Source organism: Oryzias latipes, chromosome 6, assembly GCF_002234675.1.
Source record: "Oryzias latipes chromosome 6, ASM223467v1".
Classification (NCBI taxonomy): Eukaryota; Metazoa; Chordata; class Actinopteri; order Beloniformes; family Adrianichthyidae; genus Oryzias; species Oryzias latipes.
In genome coordinates, this window is record NC_019864.2 from 466,163 (window position 1) to 484,104 (window position 17,942).

General features: G+C 41.6%; 1 protein-coding gene across 3 annotated transcripts in view; it reads left to right on the forward strand.

The window, feature by feature from the left end:
- The window catches only part of LOC101162415 (liprin-beta-2), a 106,736-nt gene that overhangs the window by 34,509 nt on the left and 54,285 nt on the right, over nt 1–17,942 (forward strand). For all 3 annotated transcript variants that reach the window (XM_023955412.1, XM_023955413.1, XM_023955414.1), the window contains exons 4-5: nt 15,296–15,382; nt 16,631–16,744. In XM_023955412.1, the coding sequence (XP_023811180.1) occupies nt 15,296–15,382; nt 16,631–16,744 (201 nt within the window). The remainder of the gene's footprint in view (nt 1–15,295; nt 15,383–16,630; nt 16,745–17,942) is intronic.

Genomic DNA, 17,942 nt, shown 5'->3' on the forward strand with positions numbered 1-17,942 from the left:
TGCTGATGATACACAGCTTTACATCGCTGTGTCTCCTGATGACCTTGAACCTGTCAGCACTCTTTTAAACTGCATTTTAGATATAAAGCTGTGGATGGCAGAAAACTTCTTGCAGCTCAACCAGGACAAAACTGAAGTTTTAATCATTGGTCCTGAAGACAAGAGAGAGATGATTTTACCCAAACTTAGGAATTTTAAATCTTCTCAATGTGTGAGAAACCTGGGCGTACTTTTTGACTCTGAGCTGAATTTTATTCCTCACATCAGAAATGTTGTGAAAACAGGATTTTACCATCTTAAGAACATTGCCAGAGTCCGCCCGTTCCTCTCTCTTGCCAGCACAGAGGTGCTAATGCATGCTTTTATTTTTAGTCGTTTAGATTATTGTAATGCCCTGCTCTCTGGTTTACCGAAAAAGTCAATCTCAAATCTGCAACTATTACAGAACTCTGCTGCACGATTTCTGACGAGGACCAGAGGGCGGGAACACATTACACCTATTTTAAAGTCGCTGCATTGGCTCCCTGTGCGTTTCAGGATTGATTTTAAAGTTCTTTTAATGGTTTATAAATGTTTTTATGGTCTTGGGCCTTCTTATTTAAATGATCGCGGACACTGAGGTCCTCTGGCACTGGCCTCTTAGTTGTCCCTAAGGTGAGGACCAGGACACATGGTGAGGCTTCGTTCTGCCATTACGGCCCTCGCCTGTGGAACGGCCTGCCAGAGAACCTCAGGGCCGCAGAGACTGTAGAGGTTTTTAAGAAGAGGCTCAAGACCCACCTTTTTAGTCTGGCTTTTACATGACTTTGATCATTTCCTATGTCTTTTTTATTTTTTATCTATCTATTTATTAATTTATTTATTTATTTACGTATTTATTCATTTATTTATTTGTAAGGACTATTATTATCTCTGTTTTTAATATACTATTCTTTTTATTGTTATTTTACCAATGATACGTAGGTTATGTTTTAATCAGTTTTACGTATTTTATTTTTTAAATACTAAAATATTTAAATCTTATTTTATTTTTTATCTTTTTTTCTATTTTTAGTGTTGTTGTTTTATGATAATTTTTATTCTGATGTTTTTAACTCCAGTGTTTCCTCTTGGGGATCCATTTTTCTGGGGCACCACCGGCTTGACCTGTAGGGGGTGCTATTGCTGCGGTGCCCATTCTGGTTGGGCGGGCTGGGGTCCCGCTCTGTGGTCTAATAGCCATGGAGTGGGCCCTGGGCTGCTCTGTGCTGGGCGGGCGCTGTGGTAGTGACCCCTGTGGTCGGGCTGGGCCTTGGAATGAATGGATCCCCATCATATCATATCGTTTCCTCACAGCAGTACCAAGCCAGACCTTCTTTTAGCTGCAGTTCTTTGTTTCTGTTCAGGGTTCTACTGGGGGAACTGGGTGGGTGGGTGAGGTGTGGGTGTGGGTGGCGTGGGGGGTGGTGAGGGGTCCCATCTTTGTGTGATTGTCCTTTGTTTACTGTTTTTAACAATTTTCTGGGTTTTTTGACTGTTTTATCTGCTTTTATGTTAAGCGCTTTGTGTTTTTAACTGAAATGAAAGGCGCTATATAAATAAATAAAGTTTGAGTTTGAGTTTGAGTTGAGGGGACAGTGCTGTTGATAATTGTGAGTGGGGGGCGGGGGGTGGTAGGGGGGTTTCCTCCTGAAGTCCACTGTCATCTCCACTGTTTTGAGTGGGTTCAGCTCCAGGTGGTTCTGGCTGCTCCAGAGGACTAGCCGCTCCACTTCTCCTCTATATGCAGTCTCACCACCGTCCCGGATGAGCCCAATGACTGTGGTGTCGTCTGCAGACTTTAAGAGTTTAACAGAGGGGGCTCCTGGTCTGCAGTCGTTTGTGTAGAGGGAGAAGAGCAGAGAGGAGAGAACACATCCCTGGGGGGCGCCAGTGTTCAGGATCCAGGTGCTGGATGTGAAGCGTCCCAGTTTCACCTGCTGCCTCCTGTCGGTGAGGAAACTGGTGATCCACTGACAGGTGGGGGGAGGCACGGTGAGCTGGGACAGCTTGCGGTGGAGGAGCTCTGGGACGATGGTGTTAAATGCAGAGCTAAAGTCCACAAATAGAACCCGTGCGTACGTGTCTGCAGAGTCCAGGTGGTGCAGGATGTAGTGGAGAGCCATGTTGACTGCGTCATAAAGCATATACAGTATACAAAGAAAATGAAGATGAAATTTGCATTTCTGAGTATTTATTTAAATCATTGTAGCTTATTTGTGATGTAGAAAATACGCTGGGCAGCCCACAAGCTCTCTAATAGCTCTCTGCTCCATTCTGATGCATCCACTGTCAGACCAATAGATCTATGAACGTCTTTGTTTTCCTCTTCTGAGCTGGAATCTGGATCCAAACTGTACGGCTGGATGGCTTTGATATTGATCACCATTTTTGCTGCAGCAGTAATGTTAGGTTGGGGATGTTAGGGGCTGTAAGTTAGCGGAAGTGTATAAACTGTGAGCTCTCAGCTATGGGTGACCGGAAGGGGGGTTGGGTTGCTTTGTGCTTACTGTCCCACCCACAACTCTGAGGTAAATTTTTAACAAACTCTTGTCGTTCTGCAGAAACTATGTCCTAGAAACGCAACAGGTTTTTTATTTTGACTAAAAACGGTATACTGATCAATGAAAGACCACTGGGACCACTTTGAAAATAGATCAAAGATGATCAGAGTGGGCCTGTTGAGAGCTTTCAGAATCTCAAGAGTTGAAAAACAAAGCTTTGTCTCTGAGTTTCTGTCTGATGTTTTACTAAATCCAAACAAAGAAAAACAATATTCTTTTAAATCCAGTGTAAAAACGTTCATTAAACAACGTTTCTACAGAGTTTCTTTGCAGAGTGAGAGCAGCTCAGCCGAGCCATAACAGACGTTTTTATGAATTCAGACATAAATTTACAGTCATCACATATTAAAACTTTAAAAAACAATGCAATAAAACGTTTCACAGTATTAGAGGCATTGTTGTTTGAATTTGTTAGCTTTTCTTAGACTAGATTTATGTTTGTTGAACTATTTATTTTTTGTAACTACACCCAATTATAGTTTGGACCCCCCACCCCACGTTTACCCAGCGGCAGAACAACGGCGGGCCCTTTATCACAAACCCTCTCCTCTTCCTCAGAGGAAGGGGATCAAGCGTACCCACGCTCGGCGATTAGGCTGCCCCCTGTGGGCTGGTCTCCTCGGGATACTTCCCAGTGAAACGCACACATTCACTGACAGACACATGTAAACACAGGAAGCCTCATGAGTGTGTTCTTGGCAGGAAACTGTGAGGCCTCGTGACTCCAGCTCATTACTTTTGTTTGTCTGTAGATGATCTCACGTTTCTGACCAAGTGGAAGGTGGACCCACCAAACCTCATCAGAGGAAAAAAACATGTTTCTTAAATTTTCTTGTTTTTATGTCAAATCAAACTCCAATGTTTTTTTGCCTTCCAGTAGAAGCAACGGTTTAAGAAGCTCTTAAAAAGCAGAGGGTGCATTCACAAACACTGACTGCTGCTTGCTATGGTAACCTGGCTTTACAGGCAGGTTTGGGTGCTGCGTTGCTCACATCTAAACACAATGGCAACATGTTTTTTTCACTCTCATACATTTTTTAAATGTTTGTTCTTTTGAGCCTTTAAAATAGTTACAAAAATAACACGTCTTGAACCTTGACACCAAAGGGCTATAAGTATATAAAAGTAAAGTAAATTTACTGCAAAGTTAAGAAAATGTGGCAAAAGTATCTTCTACAAGCCCCACATATTAGATGTATTTATTTCGCTCCAGGAGGAGAAACCTTTGTTAAGCAGAGAGGGAGTAAAGGCAGGATTCCCACCTATAGAAAAGGCCAAAAACAGAACTATCATACATTTCATTAAACACACATTTTAAAAATCATGTTCTTAGGAAAGCATGCCATCTTAATCAGATCATCTTTTATTTTGAAACTTATTCACTTCTCAGTGAAACTGAGCTTTAACTGGGAGCTTTAACACAGGCCAAACCACTTCAGTACAAGTCTCCCCCTCAGACTACAGGTGAGTTTGATTATTTTTACTGTATTTGAGATAAAACACACAGCAGACGAGCACCACAGTAGACTCAGGTTAGATCTTATGTTTGAACATACAGGATTCTGTTCTGCAGGTTTGCTGGATCACTAACTTTCTCAGTTCCCTTCAGCTGAACTGAGAACGTCACTGGGATGAGCTGCCAAACGTTTTCTCCTTAAACCTTAAAAGTCCCACTCTGCTCATCATTTTTTCTGTTTTCAAAGCAGTGGTCTTTCAATTATGATTATGCCTTTTTAGCCAAAACAATTAAATAAAAAAAGCTGTGTTGTTTTCTAGGACATAGTTTCTGCAAAGCGATAGAGTTGTGGGTAGGACCATTGCAGAGGAGTAGCCCCGCCCCCTTCCCCATCCCATTATTTTATTTAGAGCTTGGAGGAGGGAGCTTGTGGCCTGCTGCCCAGTGGATTTTCTACGCCATATGTGGGCTCTTTTGATTCACAATAATGTGACTAAAGAAATACTCAGAAAGGCCATTTTAATCTTAATTTAATATATGCTCCCCATCATCAGAAAAATGCCACAGGATCATGTTAAAATCAGTTTTTATCAGAGTGGGTCTCTAAAATCCAGTTGACCTGAAGAACAGAATCCTGTGATTACATGACCTGGACAACTGAGAATCCTCACAGACATGTCTGAAAACTGTGAACATCTTCATCACTGACAGCTGCTGAGGGTCTGGACTTTTTCCTCTTTACAGTCTGTGAGTGTAGCAGGAGGACGGTGCCTGCACTAAAGCAAGCATGGCAGCTCTGTAACACCAATCCAGTCTTGTGAGATGGAGGTCTCAGCACTTTGAAGGCTCCTTTGATGAGGATCAGCCTTCTGGAAAAGAGGACAGAGGATTCACCTGGGCAGCCAACTAGATGTTCATCTCATTGATGTTGAACCTTTTTTACAGTTTGGTTTAGGTTGTTGTGGAGCAATCACTTTCATTATTGTGCAAATGTCCGTTTTGGAGCTTTTTTCTGGTTGAAAGTGGGACTGAGCCTGACTGTCCAAATACGGAATCAGCACAAGTTAAAGTCACAGTTTTGTGATCAATATGAATTTGTTATGAAATCATTCATAAACATTGCTGTTTTTGCGAAGTAAAAACCTCTTTTTACAAAACTAAGGATACAAACTGAACAAATGTGGAGCTGAAATGAATACAATTATAAACTCTTACATAAAATAATTATGTGAATTCAGATTTTTGCCTGAAAAAAACACGTTTTTTAAATTACTTTGAAGAAAATTTGGTTCAATGTTGTAGAAAGGACTAGGTGTTACAATCCCAAACATTTACCACTTTAACATCAGAAGCTCTTGGGGTCCTTGCCTTCCATTAAGTTTTGCCTGTGAGACACATCATCAGTTGTGTACTTCCACATCTTAGGGTGTTTCGGCCATTTATCACAGTGCATATTACTGGGAATTATGAGTACGGATAGCTCTGATATTGATTAATAGAATGATAAAACCCCGGTTCAAAGTTAGCAGTATTTTCAGTCTAATATTTGCTGGATGAAGGTGTCTCTGAGATGAACATTTGGCTTTGTTGAAGGTACCATTGTCTTTTAGATCAGCACAGATCAAATACAATTGATGTAGAGCTAAATATGTGTCCTGCAGATGTTGATGAAGATGAGGAAGTGTGCCTGATGCTGGTGAAGATGGGAGAGTGCTGCAGACAGACTTTGAAGTCTTTCACCTCCTTGTCAGGAACCTTATTAAAGGAGAGAAGCTGTCATATAGATGACCTTCATTCTTCACCCCCCAGGCGACCCAAACAGATAACTCAAGGACCCCCACACCCCCAACCCCCCCAGTCGCACATTCTGGTCATTTGACCATCAGTTGGACTTTAGTCAAAGGAGAATTTAAAACAAGACACATTTCAGAAAAGACAAAGTGGACAGAAAGAGGAAGATCCTTCCATAAAAAGAAGGATTGTGAGAGCTAAAGTGAAGAAGAGAGAGGAAGAGCAGAACCAGAGAGGGAAGGGGGAAGATGCAGAGGAGGGGCATGGCGGGAGAACGGTTCCTTTCATAGGCAGAGAATGTAAAGGCCCTCCTCCACAGCTGTGAACATCACACTCACACCCCTCACGCCCACATGCCACAGCAGTTACTGGCTAACTTTGTTACTCTGCTAGAAACACAACAGACACACACTCTGCCTGACACAAACAGCAGGAAGCAGGCGGGGGCAGCGATGGGCTGGGAGCATGGAGGCTAATATTGACTTCTACAGACACTTCTCCTGGCTCCGAAAGGTGAGCGCTGAGGTTCTGGCTCAATTCAGCCTTTGGATTTGCCGTACGTGTCTGTCCATGTTTTGCATTCCTGCATGAGATCGCTGTCTTTGAGAGGACCGTTTGAGAGCAGGAAAAAGGCAAACTCCACTCCCTCCTCAGAGAAAAATGTGGGACCACTTTACATGCAAGTCATTGTCTTCGCCTTTTGTGACATTTCTTGGCAACAGATTGTTTTCTGATGTAATTTCCTTGAGCTCAGCTGCACTGAGTTCTCCCTCATGCTGCTGAGGTGTCACAAGTGGTATCGGGATGGAGGCGTTATCCATCAGCTGATGCTTGTCAACAAAGCGGTGGCTGATACTGCAGGATTTAATCAGAGATGGACAGATTTTATCTCAGCTCACGGCGGTGCATCAATCCTTTAATCCACAGAAGGATAACAGGCAGATTCACTGAAATACTCTGATTAGCTTTTGGACAAAAGTCATGAGACACAAACAAAGGAGCCTCATGAGTTTTAAGATTTTATTTAGCTGAGACAATTTCTATTTGCAGCAAAAAGAACATAGAAATATTAAGCTGATTGACAGATTAACTTAAAAAAAACTGATTCGTTTTTTTCAGTATGGACTAGCAGTGTAACCCTTCATTTTAACGATAATTTGTGGTTGCTGATCCAATTCATGGTCAATATTTGTTCATTTTTAACAATCCGATTCTCTGACCTAAAATGGATCCAGAACATCTTTATCCAAAACGCCCACCAGTGTGACTCAGACAGAAATACAGTGCAGTGTTCCAGGTTCTTGGATTTCTTCCAGATCATCAAGTGGAAATGAAATATGTGTCCAAACAAACAAGTTTATAAATTTTTCAAACACTTTTCCTAAAGTTCAGCCCTCTGTTGTTTTTCCACATCTCCACAGGGAACCTTCTTAGAACATTCTAGATGGTCTGGATGGTCACATGACTTTGCTAAAGTCTTTCCACTCATTGGACTAGAATGATGGTTGATCCGTTTTTGCTGGGTTCCACATTTTTCGTTATAGTAGAATGAACCTGCATGGAAAACAAATCGAATGATCAATGAAGTTGATTAATCGTTACACCCCTCATACGGACCTACTGAAGATCCTTTGCAGCTCAGACCAATTGAATTGAAAGTGTTTTTCAACCTTAACACCTCACCCCACAGTGATTTTGTGCATTAGAATGAGTGTTGTGATGGTTTTTCTGACTGATTAACAGCCGTCCAACAAGCATTAGAACAGCATTAAGAGTCTGAATTCTCTGCTTCAGATGCTGTTGGTCATATATTCCCCTCAGCTCTTATAGCTGTAAGAGCATTTAGTTATTTGGCAACAACAGCTCCCTTTACTGAATGACTGGGATGTCATCATTTCCATACCTGAAAGCTGCTTCACTGATGACTTCCACGCAGGTTCACTGTTTTTCCTGTTCAGTCTTTGCTGTTGTTTCACTCTTCAGATTTTGTTGGGTTCTTTTCTGCTTCTCATTTTAACTCTTAATAGTCTGGAACCTTTTTGAGCATCTTGCACTACTTTGCAATTTGCTCTAATAATTTACTGCATTTTGAAACAGTTTTTGGTGGCCGTGCTTGATCCCTCTTTTTGCTGCAACACCAGTTTTTTTTTTTTTTTTGTTTTTTTGTTTTTTTGCAGATAACTATTATTATCTTACACATTCATTCCACAATTAACCTCAAACTTTCCAAAAACCTAGATTCCAAATGCTGTGTTTTGTCTTTTCTTGTTTGAAAATCTAACAGCTTTTTAAAATGTTATTAACAGAGGTCTAATGTGTACAGATACAAGAAAAATGTATACATCCGCAAACAAAGCAAATACAACATCAAAACAACGTGAAGGATGTGAACAGCTAGGCAAAACTCCATTCAACTTCACAAAATCTTACAAAGATTTAATCCACAAGCATGTGTTATTACTCTTCTGTTGGTGCTACATTTTCAAAGCTAATAACTATTCTGAGATCTTGAGATTGAATTTTGATTGAAAACTGTGTTAATAGGAGGGTCGACATCACACCTACGTTATTGCAAACAGCCGACCTCATTGGTGAAGGCACCGGTGAGTGCAGACAACTAAAGGTTAATGAATAACTATGCTTTTACTGTGTGTGAATACATTCAGCAGCATTCTTAACTCTCTCATTATTCATTTCAACTTTTTATGCCAAATATTTCCATGCAGAACTCGTCATTGAAAGAATGTTTTCTAAAAGGCCTCTTGAAGGACTTTCAGATGCACAAACAGGCATTTTCAGACTGTTGATTTGGCGATAACACACACGTGAGCTTCACGGAGGTGTATGAAGTTGTGTTGATTGAAAAGTTTACACTGATGCTGTTTGAACACAAAAAAATTAAAGCAATGCTTTCTTTAACTGACGATTGCCTGGAGGAAAATGCTTCTTATTATCCTGATAGCAAACATGTGGGCGGGGCCACACTCCAGCCTAACAAATGTACGCTAAAAATGTGATCTATGAGGTAGGGATCAGTCTGCTGCACAGAATTAGACAGAAAAGATTCAAGTCAAGCCAAGTGGGAAATGAGGAAATACTGTATGATATGTGGAGCAAAACTCTGTGACAAAGTCACTCATTAATTGTGCTAACGAAAACTCTCCTAAGTTTTTATGCAACGTGGAATCTTTCCTCGTCTGTGCATTTACTACAAGCTCCAGCTGTAATAGATAATACGCTAAAACTGTGTAAGCAAAGCAAACTGAATCTGTGCATGGGGCATTTGCTCTCTCTTTTTTTTCCTGCAATGACCCGATGAGTGATGGTCCTCACTGACCTATCAGAGAAAGTACCGCTATTAGCCATGAGAAAAAAGGACTTCAATATTTAGAGGGTTTGGGGTCGTCCATCACCCGCACAAAACAGTGCATCTAGGTTTCAGCGTGTCCAGGAAGATGTGAAGAGTACTTTCAGATCACCTCTAGATTTCTTTCAGAGTATTCTCAGAGTCATTTCAGAGTACTTTCATTCCGCTTTCACGGTACTTTTAGAATACTTTTAGACAACATTCAGAGTACTTTCTGACCACTTTCAAAGTAATTTCAGAGTACTTTTAGAATACTTTGAAAGTACTTTCAAACTTGGGGCAGAGTAAGCAGTTAACCTATGAAGCATGTTTGTGGACAGTGGGAGGAAGCTGGAGTGCCCAGAGAAAACCCACGCGTGCACGGGGAGAACATGCAAACTCCACACAGAAAGGACCCGGCAGGGATTTGAACCAGGGCCTTCTCGCTGTGAAGGGCGAGTGCAGCCATGCAGCTTCCTGTTAAAGAAACCAATCATCTACTTTAACTTGTTGTAGTTGCTGCTGATGGATCCTGTGTTGGAGGATTTCATCTGTATTCCTTGTCAGAAACTGGGTTCACACAACCGAGGGCTTTACCAACTCGTGAAAAAAGCACACCGGTTATGAAAAAAGCCACAGCGGTGAAACTGTGTTTAGATGTTTACCAAGCAGACCCACGATTATTCATGTTAGAGCACGTAAAGAAAAAGTCTGTGAGTTTCTGAGCACAAAGGGTGTTGTCTGCACCACAAGTCAGAAAAGTGTTTCTCCAGAGAAAGAAGTCATTAATGGACGGAGTCTGCATGTTGTCATGCATTCTTAGACACTGTGCTCATAAATGGAACCCCGCCCTCTGCAGTGACCAGTCTCACTGTGCAAACAGAATTAACAGGTGTGCATGCAGGAGAAGTTCTGAATTCTCCATTTGTCTTTAGTTTTCTACATTCGGGTTCGTCACTATTTCTTGTGTTCTAGCAGGGAGCCTGGCTGGTGCCCATGGTTGGGGGGTGTGATGAGGGTCACCAGCTTTTTTTATCCTTTTTGTTTTCAGTGTTGGTTTCTCTGCTTTTGTTTTTTTAGTAAAAAAAATGTAAACAAACAAGAAAGAAGAAGAAGAATCAGTGTTTCAGGACACAGAGAACACAATCTTTTCTTCACAGATTGGCTGATGAAAGCATTATTATGTGGGGAAATCAAAGTCAAAGCACTGAACCAGAGTAACTTTTGATTGTGACAAATTACATTTCCTGCAGAATTTTAACAGCCTCTCATGTTGCTGTGAACCAGCTTAGGTCCAGTGTCTTCATAGGGTGGTTCTAGTTGAGTTTTTCATCATGAACAGTTTAGTCTGTCTTCTGTGTTCTTTTGTGAGAGTGGGCGCATTTCCCATTGAACGAGTGTCACAGGATCAGGATAGCAGGCATCTCCCCTGGAGCATTTCAGGTTCAGTTATCAGTGCACCTAAACTTGACTTGTACAAGTCTTTTTGGTTCAGTCTACCTCTAATTGTTTTTTCCAGGAACTTTTTTAAATTGTAGATTTTGAGATTTAGCTCATGGTCTGACTCCAATGACCTTCTCAGGATCTCCATAGAGCTTCATTCTGGTTATAAATGATTTCCTTTTATAAAAGTGAAGAACAAATGTCTCCAGGATTGTCTGAATGTATCCAGATTGACTAGCTTTATTCCATTATTACTTTAAAGATCCTCTAAGGTTTCCTGCACTTTAGATAAAATGTTCCTCTGGGATGAAACGACAGAAATTCAGGTTTGCATGAGGCCTTTCTTAGTTGCAGAGACAACGTGAAGATGTGTAGGTTTGCAGAAGAAAAATCTCACTCAGCTACATGTTTGTTCTGTTTGTTAGCTTTTAGACCTTTAAAATCAGCTGAGGTCAGAAAACCTTCACTAGCAGCCAAGCAGTTTGTCCTCATGATCATTCTGAGAAGAGCAAGAGGGGAAGGGACACTGCACTTTGTGTGCTTCACTCCAAACATCTACATTAGTAAGAAGCTGCAGTCTGACTCCATCATCCTCAGATCCCTCCTTTTCCTGTCCAGCTGCTGAGTTTCAGGGGTGGTGACGCTCCTGAACCCGCTGATCGGGAATCACAGCCCGTATGTTTGTGTCTGCCGCTGGCTGCTGAAGTGACTGATAAGAAATAGAAAACATCAGCATCACCTGCACCACAGATATTCTGGAAAGGCGTCGTGTTTAGGGTCAGCCATGCTTTCTGGAAAAGGTTTTTGCTGCTAACTGGAGTAGTTTCCGCTCATTTGGTGCTTCAGTACAATTTTCCCATCAGACCTGCAATGATAGAACCCTTAATTAAAGATCATTTCTCCTAATAATTGATCAGAGCGATTTCATTCATATTTCAACAATAGAGAAGGGATTTCTGAACCTTTTAAAAATGTAGGTTGAATGCAGAACAGTTGCTGTGTTGACCTGGAACTTTCTGAACGTGTCCTCATGAACCGTTTTTTGGATTGTTCGTCTGTGTGTTTAATCTGAAAAAAATAAAAATTAAAAAACGTTCAGGCAGAACCAAAACAGGAAAGAATAAATTAATGAAATGATTATAAAAGCTATTTTGAGTTGGCTGCAGATTCTTTGTGATGTTTTCAGATACTCACTTTAATACACTTTATGTGGATTTAGAGGAACTTCAGCTCCCTCTGAAGTTCAGTTTGGTCTCTCGAACTGAACTCCTGAGTCCAAATGTTTGACCTTTCACCCGCTTAATGTTCAACCATCAGCATAGTTTCTACATCCAGCCTGGTCCCTCATTGATCTTGTGCAACAATGCTGCAAATGTGAAGACGGGAGTTAAAATAATGCTGGAGACATTTGGGTACCAGCTTGCTTTCAGCATCGTGTTTTACAATGACGATGGAGCAAAAAGCCTTTCCATGAAGCTCAGCCCAGAATGTCATGGATCCCTACCTCTGTTAGCAGCAGCAGCTCTGCAGTCAGCAGAACCAGACTGACTTTCTGCACACAGCTCATTTTTACTTCACGAGTTATTAAAATCATAATTCTTCTTTAGCTTTAGCGGCTGCAGGACTTCAGAGTGGGGAAAGCTTAGTGATCAAAGGAGAAGCGGCATGTTCTTAAGCAGATATTACAAACTACTTCACCACAGAGCCTGACACAGCTTTTCTGCTGCACGGATGGAGATAGGAAAAAAAACATCCATGTCGGCTTGTGTAAGGCGGGCTTTGTGCGGCTCACGAGGTCGGACACAGGAACGGAGCGGTTCTGCAGAAATGATAAATGCAAGGCTCAGTGGCAGGCTGAGTGGTTAAATAAGGCTCAGATGAGTCAGAAGACGTTTTATGACTTGGTGTCATGTGCTTTCTAGAAAACGGAGTAACAGAAGAGAGTTAAAATAACCAGAAGTTTGGTTCTTTCTTAACCTCTGAAGCATCTAAGCTGTCAAAAAATCTGCCAGATCTTGTTGATATGATGTAGAGCAGGGGTGCTCATTGCGTCAAAGGATGTGACTGCAGATCGCGGCCTTCAAAGAGAAATAAAAAATATACTTTAAAAAAATCTGTCAGTGATTCATGATCCTCACCGTGTAATACGTCACTTGACTGACTTGCAGAACGGCCAATCGAACATCCTCTGAAACAGACGTCCCTTTGTTTGACTACACCTTCTTTGAACTTCCTTTATTTGTGTTGAGATTTTGTGACCGACAAATCCAGTCGACCCTGAAAGGACTCTAGTCTAGTTTTTGTTGATGTTGTCTTGAAAGACGAGTTACAAAACCCCAAAGTACAATGTTCATTTCAGTTTCATTATTCTAGGGATAATATTTAAACGTTGAATTTATGTCCATTTTTAATTTTATTTTTACTTTTCATTTGCGTGACAGGTCAATATAAATTATTGTGTGGATTGTTTTTAATACACACTTATAATGAGAAAATATGTAATATGTTTCACTTTCCCATAATAAAAAGCGAAGCTTCTGACGGCCCCGCTGCGCACCGGGTCCCCGGCAGAGTTATTTGAGGCCCGGGCCAGCCCGTGTGATCCTTGATCAGAAGCGAGTCCAAGACACCCCGGCTGACCTAGCCGTCCTGCCACAGCGCCTCTTATCTTTATCTGTTCTAATTATTTATTACTACAAAAAATTATGAAATTAAATTCTTAATACAAACTTATGACGCACAGGGAACATGAGAAACTGGAGAAATACCAGGGACTCAGAGAAGAACTGGAGAAAGCATGGAAAGTGAAGGTGACAGTGGTGCCTGTGGTAACTGGAGCACTCGGGGCAGTAACCCCCAAGCTGAAGGAGTGGCTACAACAGATACCTGGAAAGACCTCAGAGCTCTCAGTCCAGAAAAGAACAGTGCTAGGAACAGCTAAGATACTGCAGGACCCTCAAGCTCCCAGGCCTCTGGTAGAGGACCCCAGCTTGGAGGAGAAACCACCCGCGGAGGGTGAGAGGGGTGTATATATATATATATAAATATAGATATAACTATAGATATATAGATGGATAGACAGGCAGGCAGGCAGACAGACCAAATCAAAACAACTCAAAAGTCTATTTCAGGATTTACCAAAACCCAAACCAGCACTAAACAACAAAAACATTCTGAATAAACTTTATTTAATCCACACAAAATTAAAAGTTCCTTTAAATAAAAGGCAGTGATTTAGATCAGCTTTGATTTTTTTTTTCCTTTGTAAAACCACCAGTTCTGTGCTGATATAATTGTTCAACCCTGAGTAAGCTTTTTGAAGTGTGCAATCCTGTACGGGGCACACAGGTGGTCCGCACAAAATATCGTGGCTGTAGACCCCTCGGTGAGCCAGAGTGAAAATGTTCATTCAAATGTTTTTTCTGCAGGTCGTAGTGAACACTTCTACAAGATGGAAGGGGATGTAGCCTGAAGTTGTTGCACGGATCTTTGAGTGTAGTGAGAAAGACCTCTCAAAGAGGAGACAAAAAGGAAATTCAGTTAGAAATGAGATCTTCTGTAGAAGTGACATCTCTGGAGTTTCATCTCCACGATGGATCTGAAGACTGCTAAGGCTTTCGCTCCTCCTGCAAAGTCCGGAAATACTTTGATTTTATCTGAGAACACATTTTCCCTTCTCATCCTAAGACCTGATGACGTAAATCTTATGCAACAGCTAATGCGAATCATTAGTCTGGTTGACACCAAGGGGAATATAAAAAAATCACAATCTCTTGAGTAATCGTGTCAGATGACCCCACAGAGGACATAATGTTTCTCTGCAAGCATGCCTAAGCTGTTGTTTTGTGTTGTTTATTGCTGCTTTTATTTGTAGTTTTACACAAGCAAACATTCACTAACGTACTCATGTGGGTGTGGGTAAAGCAAAGAATGCTTTAAATCTGCATTTCACACATTCTTTTTTATTTTTTTAACTAGTCCTGTCCAACAGCAAACAGATGAGAGCTGAAAGCCTCTTGTGTTGGACATATTTTACTTTTACAATAGGGGTTATGAATCTTCTGACACAGTAGGTGTATATTTGAATAAACCCTTTTTGTAATATAGGCTAAACCTTATTCATCTTACTTATATTTGGAACTATTTTTTGTCGAACCGGACGGAAAAGAAAAGGAGCGAACAAGAGAGAGGGATGTAAGGGGGGGGGGGGGGGGTAAAACCATGAAGCAGCATAAAGCAACAACTTGCTGAATGTTTATAATCATTACAGTCAGGTTTGGCTGAGTAACACACATCTAGAAGGGGCGTGGCCTGTCCACACACACACTGAAATGTTACAAACATACCTGTTGGCTCCAAAAGAAATGTTCCTACAAACATGTCAACATGTACACAATGCAACTCATGTTCACACAAACATACTTTACGACTTCAGACCAACACATGTGAAACATTTCATTCAGTCACACAAACTATTTGTGCAAAGGTGAGCTAACACCTGTGCTTGATAGAGAGTTTATGTTCTTCTAAGGTGGATAATGGAATGTAAAATGAAAGAGGGAGAGTAGAATGTTCCCTTCCCTGCGGCAGAAGTCCTGTTTGTGTGACGTGTTCCCACTGAGCATCGTCCTGCTTCACTGTTAATCATTGTGTGTTCCTGGTTGTGTGTTTGTCCAGGTGAACTTCTGTTCTCCCGCCAACAATGAAACCTACCAAGACCGACTGCTTCGACTAGAAGGAGACAAGGAGTCTCTGGTCTTGCAGGTCAGAGCTGACAATTTCTCTTCAGTCTCTAATGCTTCCCAATCTTTTTCTTTTTAGCTTTTAAAAATCTTTCGAACTCTTGTTTCTCACTTTTTTGAACCCTTGTTCCAGTGAAATGCCCTCATGTTTTCCTAAAAGGATTATTGGTGCCATGGAAAAACACCAGAGTGTTTATTGTGTAATCCTCCTGCTTAAGATGTTTTCTATTACTCTACAACCAAAACCTGCCCAGATCCCTTCAGAAGCTTCTGCTCATGACTGTGCACCGACTGTCAGCTGCTGCAGATGATTATACGTCTGCACGGTGTGATCTCAGCAGGTTACCATACTGTCTGCCTCAGGCCGCTGGGATCCCTTCTTTCCTCTATGCTCACTTTTTAATTTGCCGCTATGAGACTTTTCCTCCAGGGAGTTTGCCATTGTTGGCGTTACGCTCTGGGTCTGGGAGTTTGTGCTAGTACAAGTGCATCCTCTCAAAGTCCATATCTCGTTCCTCATCACCACATCTCACACGTACGCCCATTTGTTGTGCCTTCCTCCTGTGACATCAGCTCTGATTGGTTGATCTCCAGGCTGACTGGGGCTTGTTTTTGCAGACGGAGGACTTAATTGGCTGTTGACAGTTTGGACCTTCTGTCATTCTTGTCTCTGCTTTGTCTTCACCTGCCTGTGAGCAGGGCTGCCTGTGTTAGGTGTTGCCTTGCTGTGTGTCACTTCCTCATAGCCCTGCGAGGAAGTGAAGGGGGAGAGAAGAGGTAAGAAACTTCTGCTTTGGTGTGAGGACTGTGTTACCAAAGACAGGTTTTCTGGATGAATGTTTTATTCACTCAAGTTTTTCCTTCATTTTCTCACTCATTGTTTGAAAAGGCTGCAGCAGAATCAGTGGATGAACAACAAAACAAGATAGTTTGGGTTATGTTTCAAAGCAATATGTGTGGATGTTCCTGTGAGACTTTCTGTGTGGCTGCAGACTCACAGATCTAGTCAGCTGCTGTCAGGTGAACTCGCTGCACTTTAGGGGAATCAGAGCAACTCAAGCGTGTGACGGGAAGATGTTTTTCTGGGATTATTTTTGTATTTTTGTGTCCATTAATAGGAACACTGTAAAAGTCCTCATCTTTTACAGTTGTCCTGACCTTTTTAGGAGTTCTTTGCAACAACAAACACATCCCTTTGAAATGTGTCCTTTTCTTGCATCTGCTCCTTTGAAAGTGCAGCTCTTGAATGGGTGTAGCTGTGTCTCATCAGGTGAGCGTCCTGACCGACCAGGTGGAGGCGCAGGGAGAGAAGATCAGAGACTTGGAAAGTTCTCTAGAGGAGCACCGGCAGAAACTGGCCTCCACTGAGGAGATGCTGCAACAGGTAAATAACTACTTTAAACCCTAAAAACTCTTCTATTTTTCCTGTTCTTTGTTTGGTACAAGAGGAACCGGCTGAGTAGCTCGGTTGGTAAAGTGGGAAGCTACCATGCAGGAATCCAGGGTTCGATTCCCGGAGGAATGGTACCGGGGTAATTACCATATCAATGGCGAGCAATTAACATCACTCAGTGAGGGTCCTTAGGCAAGACCCTCAACGCTACTGCCTCCCGAGCACAGTTCAGTTGCAGCTCACCGCTCCCCCAGCGGATGGGTCAAATGCGGAGAAGAATTTCCCCATTGTGGGATAAATACAGTATCAGAATCTTCTTTTTGTTTGACAATGGCCTACTTTAATCTAGAGAAGTTCAAACCAAATTTAGACAGATTAGATGTTTCTGAGTGGCTTTAGACATTTTTCTTTAGTCTCTTAACCTTTCGAGTCCAGTCATTTGAATAAATGGGACCACCATCTTGGTGCAGATCCATGAATCATTGAACCATAAAAAAGTCTCAGATCTTACAGGGTGAACCGTAAGACAAGGTATTTTCTAAATTTACCCGACTGTCCCAAAAACACACCACCCAACTAAAAGTACTGCAGTTGTACATTCTTTTTTTGCAACAGGAAAGGGTTTATAATTGAAAGCATGCCACGTTAATAAACTTTTTTTTACATTTCTTAAAACTAATTGGAAATGATGGAACAAACAATACACGAATATCACTTTTCATTCAGTCTGAGACAAAAACTAAACTAAAAATGTTGAAAAGTTGAAGTATAAAATTTAACAAATATGCATTTTCTAAACCCGCTTAGTCCTGTTCAGAGTCAGGAGGTTGCTGGAACCCACCCTGGACAGTTGGCCAGCCCTTCGTGGGCAGTCAATGAATAAATAGAAAATCGAAAGTCCCTCAGAAAGCTTCAATGCAGCAGAGAAACAAAAAGTCTTTGCAGAGGTTTTGTTCGTGGGGGCTGAAGAGGACCAGGGTGGTCTTTTCTATGGTACTGGAACTGCACAAAGACGCTGTCCATGAGGTAAATCTCTTCTAATATACTGTGATCATCAAAAGATCACATTAGACTCCATCCTAGCGGGCCTGGAGGCGGGTCACTCCTCTCTGTTTGTATCAACAGTTCAAGGAACTGGATTCACATGGTTTGCCTTTCAGAGCCCCAGGATCTTTTTATTCACTAAAAT